Source organism: Octopus sinensis, linkage group LG7, assembly GCF_006345805.1.
Source record: "Octopus sinensis linkage group LG7, ASM634580v1, whole genome shotgun sequence".
Taxonomy (NCBI): Eukaryota; Metazoa; Mollusca; class Cephalopoda; order Octopoda; family Octopodidae; genus Octopus; species Octopus sinensis.
The window spans coordinates 84,942,679-84,969,361 of record NC_043003.1 but is presented as its reverse complement, the minus strand read 5'-3'; the positions used below and the strand labels follow the sequence as shown (position 1 = coordinate 84,969,361).

Here is a 26,683-nt window from a genome sequence, read left to right as displayed (position 1 = left end):
TTCTATTGTAGACAGAAGGCCTGAAATTTTGGTGGGGTTGGATTTGTAGTCTATTACATCGACCCCAGTGCTCAACTGACACTTATCTCAACTCCGAAAGGATGACTAGTAAAGTCAAGCTCGGTGGAGTTTGAATACAGAACGGAAAGACAGATGAAATGCCATAAAGCATTTAGTCTGGCATGTTGATAAACTTGCACTAAATAACAAAAGATAAAATTGTGAGCCATTTTGTTTTATTTTTTTTCTTATTTGGTTTTGTTTTATTCTACCTTTGTCACATCTATTGCAAATGGTTTATTTCAAACGGGGGAGGAAACGACACCATTCTGCTGTAGTTTCTTTTTACGGATATGGGAGAAGAAAATGAAGACTGCCAATCAAAGTATATCGCTGTATATGAAGGTAACAGTTATGTTTAAATACACAAAGATATAACTTAAACAAAATTTAACCAAAACCATATATATAAAATGAAAATAAAATTAATCATTAGAGTAAAACATCTTGAACAAAGTCTTACACACGCACATACACACACAACACACATGCAATACACACACACACATAGTGAGTGAGAGAGTGAGAGAGAGGGGGTAAGTGTGTGTATGGATATATATATATATATATATATTTCAACAATTGAGCGTAAAATTAATTAATTAATTATTAATCAATTTCACCAAGTGTTCAGTATGTAAAGGGACCATTTAAGGCGAATTCAAATTATTACATTATATAAAAGGGCTTAGTAAAATAAATTACTTTGCCACATACTGAACTCATTAGAAATAGTAGCTAAAAAAATTGATTGGTGAAATTGATTGGTGAAATTGATTAATAATTAATTAATTAATTTTACCCTCAATTGTTGAAATTATAATTCATCTCTCTCTATTTAATGTTTCGGATTTACCGAAAAAAGCATAGTGTTTACTGATTTTAACCCAGGCTGGTGGAAAGGGGAGAGCAGAAATTCTTCGCTTGCATATTTTGGGTGTGCTGGCACTGTTAGTTTCGAGCAGATCTTCAGAAGCGATAAGAAGCCGAAAGGGTATGCTCCCACTTTCAGTGTTTTCAAATCCAAACCAAGGAGTTCTGAGCTGATGATAGAAATGTCGAGTTGACTAATCTTGAAACGTACGTTCTCAAATAACCTTTGCATCTGATTTTTTAATGTCTTTACCCCCATACTTTCGTGAGTTGAATTGAGCAAACACTATATGAGAGAGATTTTCTTTAAGTATTAGAAATAGTTTTAAAAAAGTTTTTTTAGCTACTATTTCTAATGAGTTCAGTATGTGGCAAAGTAATTTATTTTATATATATATATATATATATTGGCCTGCTCGCTTAGCCAGCGGGGTGGCGTCTTTGAAGGCTAAAACAATGCGAACGCATTTTGACCATCGGTGTGTAATAACACCTGATGGTCTGGTCGGTCTCGTGATCGAGATATATATATATATATGTAAATGTGTGTATGTATATACGAACGTGTGCCGAAAAGTTCTTGGCTTTAAGGGTATCGTGAAAGACCTGGCTGGAGGTCCAAACTTCCGAGTTCTTTTACGGAGCTTAGAATAACTTAAGGACCGCTGCAATAAGTGTGTGATTTGAGAGGGGAATATGTTGAAAAAAATCATAATTAACTGATCCTCCTGTATTATTTTTTACCCAAAACCAGGAACTTTTCAACATATATATATATGGGTGTATGTGTGCGTGCATGCGCGCGTGTGTGTGTGTGTGTGTGTGTGTGTGTGTGTGTGTGTGTGTGTGTGTGTGTGTGTGTGTTTGTGTCTGTATCATTAACGATATACATGTGAAAGTTATAGTTGCTAAGTCAATTGATGTTAGGTCACATCTATGACGAGATGTTTAATTCATATCACCACAACCCAGCTAGTTGTACTGTATATAAGTGCCAATACAGTACTGGAAATGGTGACAACACTATATAACTAACAAGTGATTTCTTCGCTTGCATGCCGGGATTTAGATTCCATTATAAGTTTGCAAAGTGCAAATGATTCAATTCCAGTGTATCTCAGAATATACTCTTGCGTTTTTTCGTCATGAACGAATACTATGTCTTAAGTAGAGTAATATAATCTCCACTTAAACGTGGGTGTTCTGTTAGAAGAAACTATACTGTGGTAGATACCACGAGAGAAACTCTCATATTGGTTTTTGGTGTAAAAATGTACACTTAGTTATATGTAAAAATGTACACTTAGTTATATCGCGACGTACAGTAAAAGAGGGAATACAAAAGAGTGACAGAGAGAGAGAGGAAAAATGGAAAGAAAGGAAGAGACGTAAACAAGAGACTATGGCACTACAACCAGCCAGGAAAAGTCTTCGCTACATTTGCGGTACCTGCCAGAGGGAGTGTTTGTCCAGGATAGGACTACACAGCCACAGCAGGAAATGTATCAGGACATGAAATATAAAAGCCGGACTAGACTACTTCATGCGCAACTCCATTGTCTCCCGAGACAGAAAGGATGCCAATGCAATAGTTATATCGCTAGCAGGGAGATAACTCTCCGCCACCTCCAGTGCTGCTTCAGCGGCGCTCTGTATAAACAAGGGTTGTGGTGGGAGAGGTTTAGTTTTCATGAGCACCATTACATAAAATGCATAAATATATGTTTTTTTCAGGTTCGCCAAACTCAAGAACACTTCTGAAAAAGTTTTGCAATGATGAAAATCCGATATTCCAAACTGAAACGAAATCATTCCATGTGATGTTCTACTCCGCGCACCCTATAGTGGATGTATCATTCGTAGCAAAGTACGAACTTCTCTCACGTAAGTCCTTATGCGGGTTGTTTTGCTGGTTTGTGTGTGTGTGTGTGTGTGTGTGTGTGTGTGTAAGTGTGAGCTCAATGTTTACATGAACAACACAAAAGATGCATGCATAAACGACTTTTAAATTCATTCAGCACCACATATGCACACACTAATAGAATCTCTCTCGCACGCACACACACACACACACACACACACACACACACACACACACACACACACACACAACAAACACACACACACACACATACACACACACACACATACACACACACACACACATACGCACACACATATGCACACACACACAAACGCTGACAGCGACTAATTTTCGCTTGACAATTTTAAAAGTCAAACAAAACTTTATAAGTGCCAGTGAAAAGGAATTTTATAAGCATGATTCTACTGTAAATCTTGTCCCTCCTCATCAGTAATGCTTAGTTGTTATATCTGGACTTGCGTTAGCATAATGGCTGCCAATATACATCAGAAAACAGAGAGTTTGAGGGAGCCACAACTGTTGGAAGTTCGAAGTCACCGTTAAACTTTTCCTTTTCAAATATAAAATTACTGTTCAAATATAATACCCTATGTAATATAACTATACATATAAGCAAATATATATATATATATATATGTATATATATATATATATATATATATATATATATATATATATATATATATATATATATATATCGTTTCGTAACCATATGGTTGGAAACAGATTTGCCCCGTAAACAATTGTGAGTGGTCATTAAAGCTGTGATGAACTGTTTCTTCGTCTTCTTATTTGGATTGTGTGTGTGTGTGTGTGTGCGCGCGCGCGTCTGCATGTGTATGTATATATGTATGTATGTGCGCTCGCCTATGTTTGTGTTTATTGTCTTTAGGTTTCCGTAGTGTGTTTCTTATGCTTGTATGTGCGTGTGGACACAGTGACTCGCGCATTATAGTTCGAACGTTAGGTCATATAAATATTGATATTGTTAAATTTGCAAGAAGACCGTTACCATATGTTTATATATGTCATTGCTGAATGTATTACACAGTTTACATGCAGATGTTGAATTTTTCTCACATATAATCACTCCTTAATAACTTTTTGTTTTGCTAGCGACTCTTGAGTTATATAATGATTCATATATGGTGGCTGATGATGAGAAACAGTATTTTACATCACCAGATTTTTTCAACCAAACTGACATGTAAGTATAAATCAAATTTACGGCTCTCCAGCATGACAATACAGAAATGTTACACAAACAAATACAATGTATCAAAAAATATTATTAACCACATCAATTATTAAAAGTTAAGCGGGGGGTTTAAGGTTAAAAAGTTTGTTTTGCAACTGAGGAGTTTCGTGTAAAGTCCCATGTACGATACCTTCGGCAAGTGTCTTCCATTGTACCGGGTCGACCAATACCTAATGAGTGAAGTTGGTAGCCAAAAACTGTGTGGAAGCCTGTCGTGTATTCATATCTATCTGTTTATAGCTATACTTGTCTCTCTCCCACTCCCTAACTCTCTCTCTCTCTCTGTGTATATGTATGTATATATATATATTGCATCAGCATGGCCGCAGCTCTGAGCTGAAACTAGAAAATATATATATATATATATGTATATATAGTTGGAATTTACCAAAAAGAACAAAGCAAAAGACGAAGGCGGGTGTGTAAACAACAAACAGATGTATTAGTTTAACACTCGGGAAGTGAGAAAGTCTTTTACGTTTCAAGCCTACGCACTTCAACAGAAGGGAACACAGAAAAAAGCAGAGAGAGAAAATAAGAAAGGTTTAGCGATCAATCATGGTGATCAATCACGCACACATATTTATATTTATATGTTTACGCGGCCAAGTGTGCTACCGATTACACTAGCGAACTAACTTGCATTTTTTGTCTAGTATGTAATAAAATGTCTAAAAGCATGGCCGGGCTTAAAAGTCATATAAGAGCATCACATGGCAACAATCATGAATCATTTCAGTAAGTCTTCTTGACAATGGCTTTTCTCGTATAACAAGGATGCAGCTGGGGATACATGTGTGTGTGTGTGTGTGTGATAATAAGATCCAAAGATCTAAGGGTAGGAAATGTGTAAGCTTCGAGAAAAGGATCTGCTTGCTAGGAAACATATGTAGTCTGGATTTTACCTGCCCTGCTCCCTCAATTTGGATATATGTTTATACATACATACATGTATATATATATATATATATATTCTATAATTAATAATAATTGTATTTTATAATCTTAAAGCAATCACCGTGCAATGACTAAAGAAAATAGTCTAAGAATTGGGCATATAAACTCCAGCCCCTCAACAGAAAGAAAGTAGGTTTTCCGTACGCGAGGTACTCGAACCCAGACCTCTTTGTTTACGCGGCCAAGTGTGCTAGCGTACCAACTTGCATTTTTTTTTTTATCATATTTAAGAATTATAATTAGTTCAAAGTTGTTTTTGTAAACAAACTTTCGTGTTTTTTGCTGCGAATGGCTTTTTAAGCAGTGTCGATATTTACAATTCTGTAAATAATAATAATAATACTATTTTATAAGCTTAAAGCTTATAACGATCACCGCGCAATGACCGAAGAAAATAGTCTAATAATGGAGCATATAAGCCCCCGACAGAAAAGAGTAGGTTTTCCCTAACCGTGACTATGTTCTTTAGTCATTATGCAGTGATCGCTATAAGTGTGAAGCTTATAAAATACTATTATTATTATTTACAGAATTGTAAAAAATCGACACTGCTTAAAAAAACCATGCGCAGTAAAATCACACGAAAGTTTATTTACAAAAACAACTACGAACTAATTAGAGTTCTTAAATCTGACAAAAGAATTCAGGTAGGTTCACTAGTGTCATCGCTAGCACACTTGGTCTTGTAAACAAAGAGGTATGAGTTCGTGTAGCACGCGTACGGAAAACCTTCATTTACCTTTGTGAAGAGTTACGTCAATCCTTTTAAAATATTATTATTATTATTAGTGCAAGTTGGCAGAATTGTATCTAGCATTTCCTCTAACTCTTTACGTTTTAGATCAAATCCGTCTGAAGTCACTCTGCTTTTCATCCCGCCTTAGGACAAAGTAAAGTGCCGGTCAAGTGCTAGGCGCGATAGTATCGACTAACGACCTACCTTCCCAATTACTGGCCTCGTTTTCTTCTTTCTTATTTGTGTCTCTCCTTACTAACCGTCAGCCATTTTGTACTTCTATTGTATGTGTCTTCATTTTATATAGTCATATTTTACATAGCCATGTTTTACATAGTCATGTTTTGCTTTTTTGTTTAGTCCAATGAATATTCAATGGATTGTTATGGCAAAGGAAATGAATGACGTTATCGTTCTTGAGCTTGCTTAGTCTGGAATGCCCCAGTCTTACAATTGCAGAGAAGCAGCCCTTCGGGTCTATGATAATGTATCAGGTAAATATCCAGCTATTCATGCACTTAAAATACTTAGAGACGGAGCTGTAAGGAGAATTAATAGTAAAAGAGATGCTCATATATTTGATGAAATGAATCGTAATGTTGAATTTAGATAACTTGCGCCATTAGAATTTATATCTTAGTATCCACTTTACTCCGCGTCGTCCGAAGCAGACTTCGTGTTTCTGCAGATTTAGAACCACTACATTCTGAAAAAGAGAATTTGCTGTTAATTTGCTCCTCCAGCTGGTTTGATCCTCCAGCTTGTAATTCGCTGCAATCTGCATCCGATATATATTGCAAGCAGGAGAGTGAACCCCTACCATATTCCAGACACCATACCACCAAACTGCACGTTCTCGACATTTTTGTGGTCATCCTCGGTGGTGGATACTCGTCTACTAGAGATAGCAATAGTTCACTCCAGCTCGCGTTATACAGAAAATAAGCGAGAGACAGTCACTGATTTTGCAACAAGCAAATTATCGAGATGATAAAATCTCCTTAAGAGATAAAAGCAGTAAATACACTGAGAAGCAATGTTTATTGCCACTTAAGCATGGCTGTTTTCAGATTGCATGGAATAACCCGCTGGAGGAGGCGTCCTTCAGAGGTTAAAAAATAGCAGTAACGTCGGTTCCCACGGAACTGTCATGTTTAAGACGTGATGAACGTTACTTCTCAGTATAGTTACTGCTTCATCTATATATAGCTAATTTCCTGTGTGTTTATATATATATATATATATATATATATATATATATCAACAATTGAGGGTAAAATTAATTAATTAATCAATTTCACCAAGTGTTCAGTATGTAAAGGACCATTTAAGGCGAATTCAAAATATTACATTATATAATTAGGGCTTAGTAAAATAAATTACTTTGCCACATACTGAACTTAGTAGAAATAGCAGCCAAAAAAATTTTTGTAGCCATTTCTACTATAAAAGAAAATTTCTCTCAGATAATGTTTACTCCAGACAGCTCACGAAGGTTTGGAGGTAAATACAGAAAAATATCACAAGTACACAAGTACATAGATCTATGTACTTGTGATATTTTTCTGTATTTACCTCCAAACCTTCGTGAGCTGTCTGGAGTAAACATTATCTGAGAGAAATTTTCTTTAAGTAGTAGAAGTGGCTAAAAAATTTTTTTGGGCTGCTATTTCTACTAAGTTCAGTATGTGGCAAAGTAATTTATTTTACTAAGCCCTAATTATATATATATATATATATATACTTATACATATATGTATATATATATATATATATATATATATATATATATATATATATATATATACATATACATATATGTATATATATATATATATATATATATATATACATATATGTATATATGTATATATATATATATATATACATGTATGTATATATGTATATATATATATATATATATGTATATATATATATGTATATATATATATATGCATATATATATATATATATACATATGTATATATATATATATGCATATATATATATATATATTTGCATATATATAAATATGCATATATATATATATGTATATATATATTTGCATATATATATATATGCATATATATATATATATGTATATATATATATGCATATATATATATATATTATATATATATATGCATATATATATATATATGCATATGCGGCGAGCTGGTAGAAACGTTAGCACGCCGGGCGAAATTCGTAGCCGTATTTCGTCTGTTGTTACGTTCCGAGTTCAAATTCCGCCGAGGTCGACTTTGCCTTTCATCCTTTCGGGGTCGATAAATTAAATACCAGTTACGCACTGGGGTCGATGTAGTCGACGTAATCCCTTTGTCTGTCCTTGTTTGTCCCCTCTGTGTTTAGCCCCTTGTGGGTAGTAAAGAAATATATATATTATATATATATATGCATATATATTATATATATATATGCATATATATTATATATATATATGCATATATATTATATATATATATATATATATATATATATATATATATATATATATATATATATGCATATATATATATATATATATATGCATATATACATATATTATATATATATATATTATATAGGGAGCTGTATATATATATATGTATATATATATTTGCATATATATAAATATGCATATATATATATATGTATATATATATTTGCATATATATATATATGCATATATATATATATGTATATATATATTTGCATATATATATATGCATATATATATATGTATATATATATATGCATATATATATTATATATATATATGCATATATATACATATGCATATATTATATATATATGCATATATATTTTATATATATATGCATATACATTATATATATATATGCATATATATATATATATATATATATATATATATATATATATATATATATATATATATATGCATATATATATATATATATATATATATATATATATATATATATATATATATATATATGCATATATATAAATATATATATTATATATATATATTATATAGGGAACTGTTATAAAGGGAACTGTTTTGGGTCCGCTACTCTTCATAATTTACGTAAACGACCTTTCCAGTGTCGTACATCACTGCAAAGTGAAAATATTCGCTGATGACACTAAGCTCCAGCAAATCGTCAATGAAGAAGCAGACCGAACTCAACTCCAGTGTGATCAATATGCTGTGAGTCAATGGGTAGACAGAAACAAAATGCAACTGAATGAGGAAAAATTTGAGCTGATGCATTTTGGAAGAAATTCCTCACTAAAACAACCATACTCTCTTCCTTCAGAGGAACCGCTCACAGCCTCTAACAATATCAGAGACCTGGGTGTAATTGTTGATGACGATCTCAGTTGGAGTGCACACATCAACAAGAAGGTCGATATAGCTCGTAGGATGAGTTCCTGGATCTTAAGAACTTTCCGGTCCAGAGAACAAGGTGTCATCATACCACTTTTTTCCTCCTTTGTACGGCCACACCTTGAATACTGCTGCCCACTGTGGTCTCCTCACACAAGACAAAACATCTCCAGAATTGAGTCACCCCAGAGGGCTCTCACTAAACAAATTGAAGGCATGGCTGCTCTCGATTATTGGGATCGCCTTAAAGCCTTGAAACTTTACTCCCTCCAGCGTCGCCGTGAGCGGTACATCATTTGTACGATGTGGAAAATATACCGCCAACTTTGCCCAAAGGACCTAAACATTAGCTTCAAGGTTCATCCAAGACTTGGACCACGGGCTATACGTCCCCTGCCAAATTCAAGATCACAACATACATGTACACTGCAACATAATTTCTTTTCCTCAACAGGCCCTGCCCTATTTAACATTGTCCCGAGGGAGATCAAAGAGGAAAAGGATCCCATCAACTTCAAACAGAGTCTGGATAGATTCCTTCAAAGAATACCAGATAAGCCACCCATAATTGGATACAACTCACCCAACAAGAACTCACTACTTGAACAAAACTTGACTTAAACAGGATTCGAATAATCCTATCAGGTGGTGCTATTAAGTTAGACATGGCCTGGACCAATCTCTGGTCGAAACATATCTAAGTTTTATCTAAGTTTTATGCATATATATATGTATGAATGTATGTTTACATTTGACAGAAGTTTTGACGGGAATATTCCACTAGTATTCTTTGAGTTGGTGTTTATGAATGTATTCCATAACAGGAATTTTCTACGCTTTGAGAATGGTCACTTTTTTCTTGAAGACCAGCTTCGTCCAGGACGGACGTCGACCTCCCGAACGAATGAAAACATTATGAAAACTCATGAACTAATCTTGTAGGACCGTCACTGAACAATTGACAAACTTGTTGACACAACTGGGGCGTCCTGGAGCGCCTGCCAACGAATTTTGAACGAAAAATTGCGAATGAAAAGAGTTGCAGCAAAATTTGTGCCTCGCTTGCTCACGGAAGATCAAAAGTAGTCACGACTGAATGTGATGACGAAAGCTGGTGCTACATAATTTGCAGATGTGGAAGAGGCGAAGTAAAAAACGACAGAGGCGTTAAACGACATCCCTTCGGAATAGGTCCAGCACTACTTCGAGGAGTAGAAAACGCGCCTGGACCAACGCATTGCTTCAAATGGAGAATACTTTGGAAGCGATAAAAGTGTAAACGTAAAACTAAGTGAATAAAATAATATTGCAAAATTCCGGTTTCTTTTGGGTACCCCCTCGTATGTTTGCATTAATAATACTCGTATGGTTGTATTAATGCTCTAACATTCTCTACATTACACTTTATTCTTATTCTTTGCATCATCGTTGTTTTCTCATCGGCAGATATTGAAACAGATAATATGATTGGTCAATTTTGTGGACCGAAAACTGTTAGTATAGTTTCTTCTACTAACAGAATGCTGATTTGGTACTCGGCGAACTGGTCAGCGCACAGTCGGGGTTTTATGGCGGTGTATTACTCAAAACAAAAAGGTAAATAATATATAGTATTTTGTTTGTTTGTTTGTTTTTCAAATCTGTATACAGAGTATTTTCTGTGTATTTCCCTTAAACTAAGTGGTAAATAATGTAGCGGTTCTTTGCTGAGATAATATTAACACTTTAAGAATTGTGCTTTCAAGATTTGAAATATTACATTCCATAAAATATGACATGTAATAGGCACTCCCCCCCCCCGTTCTCTGTGACATATAGAATGGAGATGATGCACATTATGAAATATCTGTAAAAAAAAAAAACTGTTCCTAAATTTTTCTAACCCTTGGCGATATCATAGAAAATATGTATTGCAGATATATTTCTACTTGAAATTATTAAGTTGACTAAACTCAATGTGAGACGTACAAAATGTTGTCACAAGTAAGATCTATTCCAACGTTGAGAAATGTGTATGAGTACGGACAAATGTATGTTCAAGTATGCATACACGAACGCATATAAACTCCTATGCAAATGTATACGTGTATGCATATCACATGCTCTGTATTCGTAACAGCATAGGACTGTTCCTAGAATGGAAATGTTCACATATGTAATGTTGCATCTTATATACAACGACTAGCGAAATAGTTACTACAATATTCTGTTACCCAGTAATCAAAATATGTAGAATCCTCTGTTCTTCGGACAGTAATGTATGAAGATTAAGTTATTCTTTGGGCATCAATGTGTCAAATATTTTGGTACTGATTAGGAAAACGCGTAAAAGTACACAGAATATGAATCGTTGATTGGTTGATAAAAATCATTTTAATTAATTCACTTGTCAAAGAAATTATTGGGTCCGTGACTGCATTCTGATGAAGTCGCTCTGGCATGGTATAAAGTTCACCTTTTGCATGAAACAGTTGTTACAAAGTCATCACAGTTTCCTAAAGAAGCCTAGAATGCATTTTACATGGTGGAGGCTATCCTCAACTAAATTGTTTTGTTGACCACTGACAGGTCTCCACTCACGCTTTAAAAGTTCTACTAAATTCTGTTGTAGCTGAATTACTGAACTTACTTCTGATTCCTGTAGTCATTTCATGTTCGACATTTAGAGCAAAATAGTGAATGAAAGTTATCTTGCTTCTACATTCAAGTTCTTATTTCGATCTTATATTCCTAGATCCTATTTGAATCTTATATAACGCCATCATATTGCTAGTCTTATTGGAATATGCTGTGCAAAATCTGTCTTAATGGAATCTCTTGTGCAAAGTCTGTCTTCTGTTTTTTTTTTGTTTTTTTTTGTTTTTTTCAATTTGCAATCCAGAATCCTTTGCGTTGTGATCTTAAAATATTGCATGCTCTGCTACTACACTTTCCAATCTAGATATAATCGTAATCCAATTCAATTAACAAGAAGTATATCCGCGATGAGGTCTATATTTGTTGGTAAAAGCATTTCCAAATCTACGAAAGCTTTTAAAATCAGGTTAGATTGGGTAATTCGGTCCTTGATAACCTTTGTCTGAAAATATAACAAACATAAGCTGACAGTTACAGCTGGAACATGTTTGATCATGGCTTAAATACTGTTGATCTAGTACAGCCTATAAATTTAAAATTCAACTATTTTGCATTAATTTTTTAAAAATGCTTTATCATCATCATTATTATTATTATTATGGCAGGTGGCGAACTGACAGAAACGTTAGCACGCTGGACGAAATGCTTAACAGCATTTCGCCCGCCGCTACGTTCGGAGTTCATATTCCACCGAGGTCGGCTTTGCCTTTCATCCTTTAGGGGACTAATTATTATTATTATTATCATCATCATCATCATTATTATTGTTATTATTATATGTTTGATTTTTGCTTTCTATTTATACAAGTTAACTCCAACTATCACCCAGAGACCTCAATAGACAACAAGTTAGAAGTTAAAGTTGGTGTTATGACTAGGGTGCATATATTTGGTTTTGCACAAAGTATTGTTCTAGAGAATGTTTAAGAAAACATAAGAAAATTATAAGTTTGTTTGAAAATTTGAGTTTCCATAGACAGTATTTTACGTAGCATATGGGCAATTCCCATGAGCACTATTTTTTGAATTTCAACCATTTGGGGATTTCGTGATATCTGTGCTAGGTAGCAATCAGCTCCTTTTGCTATCATTCCTAAGGCACCTATGACAACAGGTATTGTTTTAGTCTTGAGATACCACATTTTGCCAATTTCTATTTCAAGATCTTTATATTTGCTCAGTTTTTGGTAGATTTTGACAGATACATTTATATCGATTGGAACAGTCATATTGGTGAGGAGGCATGATCTTTGTCTGAAGTCCTTCAATATAATGTCTAGCCTATTCACAGCTATCTTTCTGTCAGTTTGAACGGTGAAGTTCCAGAGGATTGAGATGTGGTCATTTTTAAGCACTGGAAGTGGCTTGCGTTCCCATCAGTTTTTATCATGGGGCAGGTCCAAGTTTTTGCAAATTACACAGTAATATACTGTGCTGCTCAATCATGCCTGTTGAGATACTTTGTAGGCACAAGAAGACTGCAAATGGTGGCAACATGATCAATGGTTTCATTTTGTTGTTTACATACACAACATGTTGGGTTACTGCCGTTCTTTAATATGTTGACATGGTAGGTCATTATCAATAGGTATTGATCTTGGGCTGCTATGATAAACCCTTCTGTCTTTGATTTTTAAGCCAGAGAACACTAACCATTGACGGGTAAGGGCTCGCTCTGTCAACATCGGTATTATTAACTCTCTTTGGGTATTTGCTATTGAGAGATTTTTCATGCTATCTATCAGTAAGAATATCTAAGGCAGCAGTTTTAGCATGAGTTTTCATAAGCTTAGCCTTTTCTCTACTTGTTTCCAGTACGTCTAATTCTGGGATTTGTTGTATTTGGAATTCATTTAGATATTTCTTTGCCTGTTTTGTTACTGAGTATGATATTTTCTTGTTTTCCTGCTTTAAAACAAGTTTTAACATCTAGTCATCAGCGTTTTTCAGGTAGATGTTTAGGTCAATTGTGTCAATCATCGTTAATTCCAGTTGTAAAATCCACAACCAAGCTTTTTTCTCGGCATGTAAAGTCGTTCTATATCTGCTTTTGGGCGGTGCATTCTGTCAACAATTTGTCAACAATTTTTTTCTTCTCCTTCTTCTTCTTCTTGTATTATTATTATTATTATTATTATTATTATTATTATTATTATTATTATTATTATTATTATTATTATCATTGTAGGTACTAAAATACCTCAGCAGTCTCTGGATCGAACTCCAATCATTTGCATCATTCTCATTGTGGCTGTGATCATATGTATTATTTATGTATTTAACTGGTATTGGCAGTGTTGTCGACACAACAAGATAAACAGATTACACACTTGGAGGACCTCTCGAAAACACTACCACAAATTCGACAACGATAATATTGAAGAGTGATATTCAAAACACAAAATATCATTTAAAAAATAAACAAGAAGAAAGCAAACAGCAGCATAAGTAATTACATGTACAGATCTATAATTTTCACAATACAATACAAAACAAAAATAAAGGATTATATATATGTGTACAAAGCTGATTAACTGAAATTTTCTGACGAAAATATTTTTGGTGTTGTTCCGAATAGACAAAATACAATTTTTGAGAGAGAAGGGTAAAACGCAAATGAGTTAATTAAATGTATTACTGGTAATACAGTTCTGTATTTTTGAGATGAGAAATTCTGTACATTATTTACATTATTTACATTAGACGGAAACGTGTCCTTATCTTGTTTATTGTTACCACAACGTTTCGGCTGATTTACTCTCTAGCCTTCATCAGGTGTCGTGGTAGGATTTTGAACGCAGGATTGGGTTCAAAATCCTACTAGGACACCTGATGAAGGCTGCAGAGTAAATCAGCCGCAACGTTGTGGTAACAACAGACAGGATGAGGACACATGTCGATCTAATGTAAATAATGTATTACTGGTGTGTGAAATGAAAGAAAGTATCTGAAGAGCGAAAGAAAGTTTCCACTCCCGCGAAAATTGCACACAAGGGACGAAACTATAAATATTGAAAGACAATAGATTAACAATTCTGTCTTATTCTTTGATTCATTGTTCTTTCCCAAAACTGGTTTTAAACTGAAATATTAACAAACAGTAGAAAAGTTTGAGTTCTACTAACTCTATAGGAATGTTTCTGTATTTCTGCTCTTCACATGCATGTGTATTTGCCAATCATCTGGTGGTGTTGTGTGTATATGTATACATGCACACATCCGTGCATACATGTACACATGCATACATGCATACACATACACACATACAAACACACATTCATACATGCATACATAGGAGGTATGCGTGTACGTGTTCAAACTTAAGTTTAGTAATCTGTTTAAAGGACGAAAAAAATCACCAGGAAACCATCGAAAAATGTCAATCCACAGAGCTGTGTATAAAATATAAATATAAATAATAATTCAGTCCTCTACTATTAATTCCGTTGTTACCGTATTGATAAATACGTCAGTTATTCACATAGATACAGAGCCACATGTGCAGTGGATTAATTTCAGCAATTCCCGTCTGGCATTTATTTTATTGACTCCAGGAAAATGTAAGGCAAAATTAACATTGTTGGAATACAAAATCAGTACGTACAGAGGAATTTAACTAAATACTGTAAGGCACTTTGGCAAAATTTGGAACGATTGTGCTAAACCAAACGACTCTGCGTTAAGGATTATTATTAACTAAGGGTTTGACGATGAGTAAATAGAAATTATAGAGATCTTGGTTAAACATTGTATAGTGTTATACTACTTTTTCCTTTGTAGACATTGAACTCCATCCAAGATTTATTTCTGTGAAGTTCTCTAGCAGAATGAAGCATATACCATTCAAGTAGATTAATTTTGGTTCACCATTGCATTAAGAAAACCAAATATAACACTAGTCACTCTTTCGAATCACAAAAATTACGTTCGGGAATTACGTTCGAGAAAAATTACGTGCTGAAAAAGAGTTGGGATGAGGAAGAGGGGAATGAGGAGGGGGAGGGGGAAAGTAGAAGGTGGAGAAGGAGGAGGGGGGGGGCAGTAGCAGCAGCAGCAGGAGAAATAGTAGGAGATGAGAAGAAGGAAAATGAAGGGGAGGAGGAGGAAGAGAAGAAATAGGAAGAGAAGAAAGATGAAGAAGAAGAAGGGGAGGAAGAGAAGGAAGAAAACGAAAAACAAGAATTGGTGGAGGAAGAAGAGAAAGAAGGTGAAGGGAAGGAGGAGGAGGAGAAAGAAGAAGAGGAGACGACAGAGAAGGAAGAAGTAGGGCTGGAAGAGGAGTAGAAGGATGAAGAAGAACGGGAGGAAGAGGGGAAGAAGAGAGAGAAGATGGAAGAATTGAAGGAGGGGCAGAAGAAAATGGAAGGAGGAAGGGAGAAGATGAAGAAGGGAGAAGGGGAGGAGGAGGAAGAAGAAGAAGAAGGGATAGGAGGAAGAAGGGAAGTAGGTGGGGGAGGAAGCGAGGAGAGGGAAGTTGAGGAGGGGAGGAGGAGAAGGCGGAAAGGGAGGGGAGGAGGTAGAGGAGGAAGAGGATGAAGAGGGAGTAGGGTGGAGGAGGAATGACGAGAAAGGAGGAAGAGAAGATTTAATGAACGTGGAAGATGAAGACAAATATTTAAAGGTTTATTGGCTAATGTTGAATGCACAAATTGGCCAGTAGTGAATCCCAAAATTTGGAATGCCTTCTTACGGTTGTTTTGAGGGGTCGAATCATTTGTAGTGATTAAAAAAAGTTCTCGTAGGTTCTGTCTTTTCCATATATATATATATATATATATATATATATATATATATATATATATTACGGAGGACCTGAATGAAAACAATTGCAACGCGGAAGGTGTTTATAAGCCATTTAAAACACACAAAACCCTTAGATTCCTTTCAACATTTAAATTTAATTTGCCAAAATATTTTCGTTGCCTTGAGACCGCAACCTGTTCACTGTCAAAATTCTATTATATATATATATTCAAATGAATATGGTACTTAAGTTGAGACACCCGGTATTATCCATACAATTTCAAAGTAAGGTGATTTAAATCAAAATAAGCAACAAGGATATCAAAGATATCGTACTGCATTACCTCTGGATATCCTTGTTGCTTATTTTGATTATATATATATACATATATATATATATATATATATATAATTTTAACAAAGATAATTTCAGATTCAGCAGTGGACGATTTTTTCTTATTTTCCGGGAATTACTTCGCCAACACACTTCTACAGAGAATTTCAACACAGGCTTTGATTGCTCCGTTGGTAGAGTATACATATACAATGTAATATATAGGAAGATCGGACAGTGTGAAGGAGATTTCCTAACCACAAGACCATTCCTGTACCTATTATGCTATTGAGAGAGCACTGGAAAAAGCTGACGTATCGATTATTTAAATGATTTTCTATTAACGCGAAATTCTCAAGGTGATAGAAAACTATTTAACTGGGTTTAATGCGATCTTGTTCATTTCCACAGCTTTATCAATTACAGTCGCATATCCCAATAGCCTGCTCAATTTCTACAGCCCCTTTAATGACTTCCACATCTCTACAGTCCTTTCTCTCAATACCATGCATCTCCACCGTCTTTAACAACTATCACCACAACATCAAAATCCAATCAATAACTGCTACACATCTAGTCTTTTCACTCTTTGTCACCCATTTTCACAATTACTTCAATCAGTCATCTATCTATCTATCTATCCGTTCAGTCGAAGTCGACTCTCGGTTACTCGATGGATCAGTGTCCTGCAGTCAGTTCTATCCTGGGCCGCTTCTTTCAGATTGGCTATGTCCTTTCCGATATCACTATTGATGATGTCAAGCCAGCGGGTTCTTGGTCGGCCTCTTCCTCTCTTGCCACTGACCATTCCGAGCATGATGTCCTTCTCCAGGGATTTTCTCCGCATAATATGACTGTGGCTTCTACCACAAAATAGAACTTAACTATTATGAAGTGTAAATCAGGACAAAGCAAAGTTTGAAGGGTAAAAATTACAGCAACAAAAAAGAAAGAATACACTCGTGAAGTGAAATAAAATGTTTATTTTAATAATTATTACAACAATCATTAATTTTTAGTTCATTTAGAAATTTAGAATTATTTGACATTTTATAATTTAGTCAAATAAAATTTTCCGATCGTTGAAAAAAAATATATCAAAATCAAAAGAATTGAATATACTTAATAATTTGTAGGTATTGCTTTTTTTATTAATAGCTTCATTTGAAGAAGTGTAGTGGGAAGCCGTGACATTCATTCAAAGGATAGTGACGCGAGGAAAATGAAATAACCACAGCAGATGATTCAAACTAAATCGCAGAAACGTATTTGGTTTTTACTGTGAAGAAATAAAATAAATGAGGGAAACTCTACGGGACTGCTAGAAATAGCAGACCAAATCAAACTCAGACCACTTTGTAATGTCTTTAGAAAAAAGGAAGGCTACATTGAACAACATTCTTTACTTCCTTTGTTTGTTTTTGTCAGCATTACCAAGGAGATGCCAAAGAACCGCTATCATGATTCACCGGTATTCAAAAAGTTGAGTGGTAATCTTTGGAACACATTTGACCATATGTCTTTTCCCAGCTTATCCCAGAAATATTAATAGTGTGAGGGAAGTAAAATAGATTCAACCGGTTCCGTTCAGTCAAAACCTATTTACAACTGATTTACTACAAGGTTACACATTGAGAGGGAAAGAGTAGAGTTCGAACTTTTAATATGTATTAAGTGTGGATGGATGATTTTTAAACTTGATGCGCCTGCGTGTGTGAGAACAATACTTATCCATTATTAGTAGAAAAAGAAGGGCCATGGATTGACAGAATCGTCAATGCGTCGAAACAATTCCTGCAAAGGATTTGTTCCGATTTTTTATGTCTGTAACCAAGGCAAACTTGTCTTTTCATTCCTCTAAAGTAGATAAAATAAAGAATATGTCATGTACTGACGTAATCGACTAACCTACTTCTCTCGAAATTGCTGGCCTTGTACCTAAATTTGAAATTAATTTAGATAGTGTGTTTGTAAGTGTGTCTAGTGATCAATATTAGCTTGTTGCTTCCCTCCAGTTTAGAAATGACTGAGCAGCCATATGATGAAAGATGTTCCAATCTTGACCATTTAGTATAGGACCTCATTATATAATGGGTTTTGTAAGACAGTGGAACATGAAAAAACTTGGTTGCTATTTCCAGCAAATCAAGTGACCACATAGAGTTCCCCTTTCGCCGCTGGCTCCAAAATTTGTAGTAAAAGGAACATGTTTGAGAGTAGGTCACAGTAAACACCGAACTGGATGTTTTATTCTATATAGTTCGGTATCTCATTTCTTTTAGTTGAAAACTCTGCTGCAATAAATTTCATTTATCCTTCAGTGAGTCTGTAAAAAAAAACTATCAATAATACACTGGAGTTACTTTTACTGACTCCCTCGTCACTTCAATTCATGTCTAGCCAAATAAAATCAATATTAGAAGTAGCATATATTAATTTTTGAAAATCATAACTGATAGAAAATTAAGGATAAAATTTAAACAAATGTATTCTTAATGTGCTTGGTATTCTGTAAGTGTTCTTCAATTAAAAACCAAAATCGCCGAGGTCAACAAAGCCAGAAGACTTGTCAAAGGAATTTGCACATCTAAAATGAAATAAAATAAAATTTGATACAATAATTAAATAAAACAGAAGATATATTCATTCGCTTTACATGTAATTCAGTCAAAGCATAAAAAGGATCCGACGATAATTTATAAGATAGAGTGAGGTTTAATGAGTAAGCATTGTATTATTCAGAAACAGTGCTTCATTTATTCATTTCAAACAACTCAGAGCAAGAAATGAGGAATATCTGGGATGTTGACTGGACAAAAGACTACTCCCAAATTACACTTTCCTTATTACAAAGCCAGAGACCTTGCTCTTGCCTGTTTCTAGAGTACTTGGCTTTGTAGGTGAGTCTTTGCGGTGTTGTGCAAGTTGTTATTGAATTTAATTTCAACACAGAAATTGCTGACATCCATTGTGCTTAAAGTCTAGGAACAAGATTAATTGTCGATGATGATCATACGACTTTACATCCACCCTGTATGTATGTATGCATGCATGTATGTATGTATGTATGTATGTATGTATGTATGTATGTATGTATGTATGTATGTATGTATGTATGTATGTATGTATGTATGGCTGGCTTGCTGGCTGACTGGATGGATGGATGGATGAATGGATGGTTTGCATACATTCAATCGAAACGGGCTGGTAAATATATGAAGCATGTGAACTCTCTTTCTGAGAAGGGTACGAAACAAATATTTTTGCGTGACCAGCGCAGTCGTGTCAGCTTCTCAAAGGCAGGCCTACTCAATAACAAGTGGGATTATGAAGGTGGCCCGTCTACAAATCCATTATGTTCTCTTGTGCACCGTCTTTAGTAGAATATGTGGGTCAGCCAATGGACTCTATTGGCATTGTAGATCCCAACACCCATTGGTCGGGCTATTGCTAAATGGCTGACTTGTGATCGGTGAGGAATGACTTGTAGGTCTCTTGCAGGCCTTAGGAGTCATATGATACGTCATTAGCGATGGAGAGACAAAACTTAAGATATTTCTTAGACTCAAATGGGTTTAGAAAGCAGTTTTATCATGTCACGAGTCGACTTCCATAATGTATGAATGTATGTATGTATGTATGTATGTATGCATGCATGTATGTATGTATATATGCATGTATATATGTATGTACGTATGTATGTATGTATGTATGTATGTATGTATGTATGTATGTATGTAGGTAGGTAGGTAGGTAGGTCGGTAGGTAGGTAGGTAGGTAGGTAGGTAGGTAGGTAGGTAGGTAGGTAGGTAGGTAGAATGAATGACTGAATGATATATAGGTATGCATTATGTGTATAAATAAGCAAAAGAGTTTACTCTACGTAGTTCCTAATCATAATTTTCTCGACTCTCTGTTACCTTGTTTAGGATAAACAGCATCAATCAACATATTGAAAAATCCTTATAATTACTACTGCGGGATATTATAGACTGTTTCAGTATCTAGAACTTTCAAGATAGACAAATCTTTGTTGAAATAAGTTGTAGTTGTATCAACAATATTCCAAGCTATGGTATAAATTGGTACCTGAGCTTTCAGATGAACCATAATAAGTATTGGGTTGGTTCGTAATTATTGCAGGGTTTTTTTCAACAAATTTTATTCAACAAAAACAATAACAACATTTAACAAAAACATCTTTAAATGATTATTCCGGAGCATATTCACCATCTACTTCAATTACTGCTTCCCGTTTGCTTGGCAGACGGTCAGACCGTCATTTAAAGATGTTTTTGTTAAATATTGTCATTTTTTTGTTGAATAAAGTTTGTTGGAAAAAAAACCCCGCAATAATTATGCACCAACCCAATAGAATGTTTTTCTGTTTCTACACATAAAGGAATAGAGGCTTGATTGTAATGCCTCTTGAAGCTGATAACGTTGAGCTCATTATATTTTCCTTAGATAAGTGCTTGTTAGATGGTATACCTGATGTTTAGAGTATTCACTCTGAAGAGTGAATTCACTTTGATTATTAATAAACAGATGCTGGAGACGTGTATATGTGCGTTTACGACTGTTTCCTGATGGAAACTATGCTGGTTAGGCAAGATTAGATCGCTTTAATATCGTATGTATTGTTGAGCTATTTACGTTTCTACGGCGATATAAATATGGCATGTCCTTAAACAATGCAATTTCATATCTTCTATGAATGATGTTAATTTGTCTATCTATTCAATTTTGCATATTATGACTGCAATTTGCACTGATTAATAATATTATTATGCGTAATTTTATTTTTATTTTCAAGAAATTACTATACGAATGAAAGGAGTCGATCTAAATATACACACATACAAATTATTATATCAATTAAATAGTAATAAACAATTCATCATTTTAGTAAACTGATAATACACTTATATTTCATAAGCCAGGATCTGCACTTCTTGTTATTTCTGGATGTGATATTTCCTTTGGCCTCTTAGTACTGACATATTAATATCCTAGTCCATTTTCATTCACTTTAACATATCCTCAATGAAGGAGACTGATTTAAATGTTAAATTCAAGCTTATCGTCGACTGCTGACCAATTCATTCACCTTACTGCAAATTCCTTACTGTGTAAAATTTTTACAATGTCAGAAATAAGTGTCCTAGGTGTTGCGATAGTAGGTCCAATGACACTCTCCTGCATATTGTAATTGAATTTACTGTATATCCTTATTTACAATACACACTTTTTTTCAGTAAATCAGTATTAGAATTAGGGGTATTAGATTGCATAGATTATCCTAAAGCAATTTCATTAAAGAAATAATAAAGCGTAATAATTTTTTGGACTATTTATTGATACTTACATGCCTAATACACACACACACACATGTATTATATAAACTGAACTATTAAACATTAATATATTGGAATATAGTGTGTTATCTACCCCTATAAAATTTATGCGACACTGTGAGTAATATATGGAAACATATCATGATACATTTCCTGATATTTTTCTCTAAGACTATGTCATAATAATAATAATAATAATAATAATAATAATAATAATAATAATAATAATGATAATAATAATAATAATAATAATGATAATAATAATAATAATAATAATAATAATAATAATAATAATAATAATAATAATAATAATAATAATAATAAGAGGAAGAAGATGTTGACTTTCATCCTTTCGGGGTCGATAAATTAAGTACCAGTTGAATACAGATGTCGATGTAGTCGACTATCCCCCTTCCCCCAATTTCAGGCCTTTATTGTTGTTGTTGTTATTATTATTATTATTATTATTATTATTATTATTATTATTATTATTATTATTATTGAATTAGAGAGCAGTGCATGCCAACAAAGTAACAATGTGGTAGAATATACGAAGTCCAATATACCCATCATAAATCCCCGTCTGATAAGGGTACATGAGGCGCATGCATTACAACCATATGTCGTGTACATATGTCGTGCAGGTGGGGCCCAGTTAGAATTTTTATAATTCTTAAAATTTCCTTTTAATCTATTATGGAGTAAATGATTTCATTGGCATTTATAGTAAACGTAAATCAAATATATTAAATGTCTTATAGTTTGAAAGATATTTTGAGAACAAAAATCATATCCACATTACGACTATATGCTTATTGTTCAGAAGTTAAAAAATTCATTTGATCTACTCACTCATAGACCACACTTTAAATTTTAGTGCATATGAATTAATTAAAAGCTATAGATTTCTATCTATTCTGTAGACTATACTATAGGTTTACTAAATTTTAACACGATGTAGATGTCCGAAGTTAATATCTATTAGATTCAATGAGAGTAATGTGCAACTTCCACTATTTCATATTGATATATTGCTTCAATCAATAATTCACTATCATGTCAAGAAATTATTCTCAAAATTCTACATAATATTTTCATCAAAGCAAGTTTCAACCACATGTATATATAAATAGTGGAGGCGCAATGGCCCAGTGGTTAGGGCAGCGGACTCGCGGTCGTATGATCGCGGTTTCGATTCCCAGACCGGGCGTTGTGAGTGTTTATTGAGCGAAAACACCTAAAGCTCCACGAGGCTCCGACAGGGGATGGTGGTGATCCCTGCTGTACTCTTTCACCACAACTTTCTCTCACTCTTTCTTCCTGTTTCTGTTGTACCTGTATTTCAAAGGGCCGGCCTTGTCACTCTCTGTGTCACGCTGAATATCCCCGAGAACTACGTTAAGGGTACACGTGTCTGTGGAGTGCTCAGCCACTTACACGTTAATTTCACGAGCAGGCTGTTCCGTTGGTCGGATCAACCGAAACCCTCATCGTTGTAACCGACGGAGTGCTTCCACTATATAAATAAATAGCAATAGATTTTTTTTGTAGCAGTTATATTTAATAACATCTGATATATAAATAACATCTGATATATTTTAGTATTATTATTAAAGATATTAATGAATCCATTAACGAAATTATGAACAACACGACTGTAAGATATAAAGGATAATAGTACATGCATTTATAAGCATTACTTACATTTTGGGTTTTCAAAGCTTGCAGCAGCACTAGTCCCTGGAAAATGCAGATACATGTTATGTTCAAACTATGAAACGCTATTTAATAAGACATATTACAAATATATATTTCTGTTTTGTCTCATAATGTTTCAGATTATATATCATACGGTAAAATAATTAATTATAATATGTGGCAAATATACTCAAATAAGAACCATGAACAAAAACCCCGTAAATGTCCAGTCAATATTTCTAAAATGCAATATGTTACCATGAGGCCATGTACAATACGGATGATATTTAGTTTATCATATATCTAGGCGAAACACATAGAGTTAAAACAGACATGAAAATTGAGAAAGTATTGCTCATTTCATAATTTTTCGACCTTAAACTATACGAAAGAAATTACACACTGGTTCACCGTAAACGTAACTACCGTGTCAACTCATGCCATTATCATATGATGAATAATTCCTCAAAATATATGACAATCCTATTCAAGGAGGAGACAGCATGAGAACGATAGAAATTTCTGATATCTCGCAATCGATCTGCATAACATATGATGAATATTAAGACGTCCATTCGATACACAAAATATATTTAACTTGTAGTATAAATTCAATTCATCGATAGAAAGCATGTAACTTAACACAGCTGAAGACTGTGCGTATAATGTTCCTATCATAATATTTTGTATGACTGGATTGTAAGAATGACACTTCACACTGTTCATTCATAAACACATTTCACCAAGTCCAGACATCAGCAAAAAACTGTCACTAACGGCTGATGCATCCATCTTCATAAGTGATTTTGGAGGTATACCTAACTAATTCTCAATCTTAAATTGTATTTTTGTAGTTTCAACGGAAACGTTTCGAGAAACGCAACCAAAACTATTCTTCTAAATATGATTGTAAAATCCGTTTGATAATTCTTCCTACTATATGCACAATGTCTGAATTTTCGGGGTTGGGGGCTAATCGATTACATCGGCCCCAGTGCGTAACTGGTACTTATTTCATCGATCCCGAAAGGGATGAAATGTAATGTCGACCTTGGCGGAATTAGAGCTCAGGACGTAAGAAACACCGCTAAATATTTTCCCTGGCGTTCTAACGATTCTGCCAGCCGCCGCTTAAAATTCGCTTAATAATAATATTTATATCTATATAAAAACATCATTACCATAATCTGCTTTATAATAAATAGCATAATTGATATTAGATGTTTTATAGTTTGAAATAGATTTTTTCACAATCAAGTAAATATATACTACATTTTTAGACATCTATATTAATATTAAAGACCTTATGTTCAGCTGTTAAAAAATTCATTCCACCAACTAAATCCTTTCTAATATAGTTACAAGGCCGGAAATCACTTACTTTATAGAGTTCAAATGATAAGATATATAGATCAGGGATTTTGTGGTTTAAAGTAGTAGAAAGGTCTGGAGCCCCACAAAATCCCTGATCTGTAGAACTTATCCATTCAATAGGTCCCCATGTACGGAAAATAGTTGTATAGAATATTGGATGAGACCACAAGTTAACTGCAAGTTTAGGAATATAGTATATGGCTTACGATATACTGAAGGACGGTGCAGAAACAAGACAACTACTTACATTGAAGAGACAGCATGTAGTATAGATGAGCGGGAGCTCAAAGAAGAGAAAAGCTCATCAGTGCTCTATCAAAATGCTCAAGCAGACCATAGAGGTTCGGTTAATAACATAGAGGTTAAGGTATTATCAACACATAGAACTGACACGACACTCAGATCACGAAGGCAACACACATAGCAATAGACACACCGAGCCACAACAGAAAGAAACGAATGAAACAATAACACCCACCACCACACCAAGCAATATGACGACTAAAGGGAGAAGGGAGGAAAAATTAGCGGATACAAACCTTGTAATTACTTTCATTATCTCCTTTCTTGAAAATGATTTCATTAACGATTACGGTAAGAGTTCTTCAAGAAATATAACTTTCACAACTGGGTGAGATTTCTTCACTTACAATCATTCTCGAAATGTCTATAATCCAACCCATTCATATGTCCGTAAATGATTCAATCAATCATTCACCTAAATCCTTTTCATTTCTTACAGAATTTCAATTCTAGCTCAGCTTAATTATCGCAAATCTATTATCATAATTGGCTTTCTATTCCATTCGTTATACTATCTACTTCCAAACCTGAGAGAGCATATCCATGTCAATAATAAATATTTATTTGAGGCAATGTTTGTGATGCATGTCATTTTCTATACCTCGAAGTATTCTCAAATTTCAATCACTGGTTTACGATAAATTATACATCAATGTTCTGACCAATGTAACATGTAACATTCTTTAAAGTAACTTTCAGACATGTATCAATATATAGCAATATACATCAAAACATATTGGTTGACAGCATTTCATATTTACATTTTTAAACATAAATAGCTTCGTATTTTTATAATAGTTCGTATTGAAACTATGAATTGCTTCAAATATGGGCACAGACACAGCAATTTTGTGGGATACCTGTTCAATCATTTACATGTAACCAAATAGTTGAGTACGACTTTATTTTACCGCCTGCGATAGGAGGTAATGCAATGATAATCTCAGCAGCATTTCAACGCATACCGAAGGGAACCAAATGACGAGGAATCTTATACCTCTTAGGAATCTTATACGAGGAATCTTATACCACTGAGGAATCTTATACCTCTTAGGAATCTTATACATTTTAAAGATTCTGCCTCAGGAAATT

At 34.2% G+C, this 26,683-nt stretch overlaps 1 protein-coding gene across 5 annotated transcripts in view; it reads left to right on the top strand.

The window, feature by feature from the left end:
- The first annotated feature begins 296 nt into the window (after positions 1-296).
- Positions 297-26,683, top strand: part of LOC115213771 — a 47,116-nt gene continuing 20,729 nt past the window's right edge. The window contains exons 1-8 of one of the 5 annotated variants that reach the window (XR_005000092.1): positions 297-405; positions 2,668-2,817; positions 3,935-4,025; positions 6,130-6,263; positions 10,592-10,741; positions 13,971-15,707; positions 16,040-16,045; positions 16,187-16,205. Coding sequence is in view for 1 of the 5 variants with exons in the window: in XM_029782600.2 (XP_029638460.1) it covers positions 354-405; positions 2,668-2,817; positions 3,935-4,025; positions 6,130-6,199 (363 nt within the window). In the remaining 4 variants the exon portion in view is untranslated. Of the gene's footprint in view, positions 406-2,667; positions 2,818-3,934; positions 4,026-6,129; positions 6,264-10,591; positions 10,742-13,970; positions 15,708-16,039; positions 16,046-16,183; positions 16,223-26,683 lie in introns of those variants that run through there. The other 4 variants (XR_005000091.1, XR_005000093.1, XR_005000094.1 and 1 more) reach the window with 4 other exon arrangements.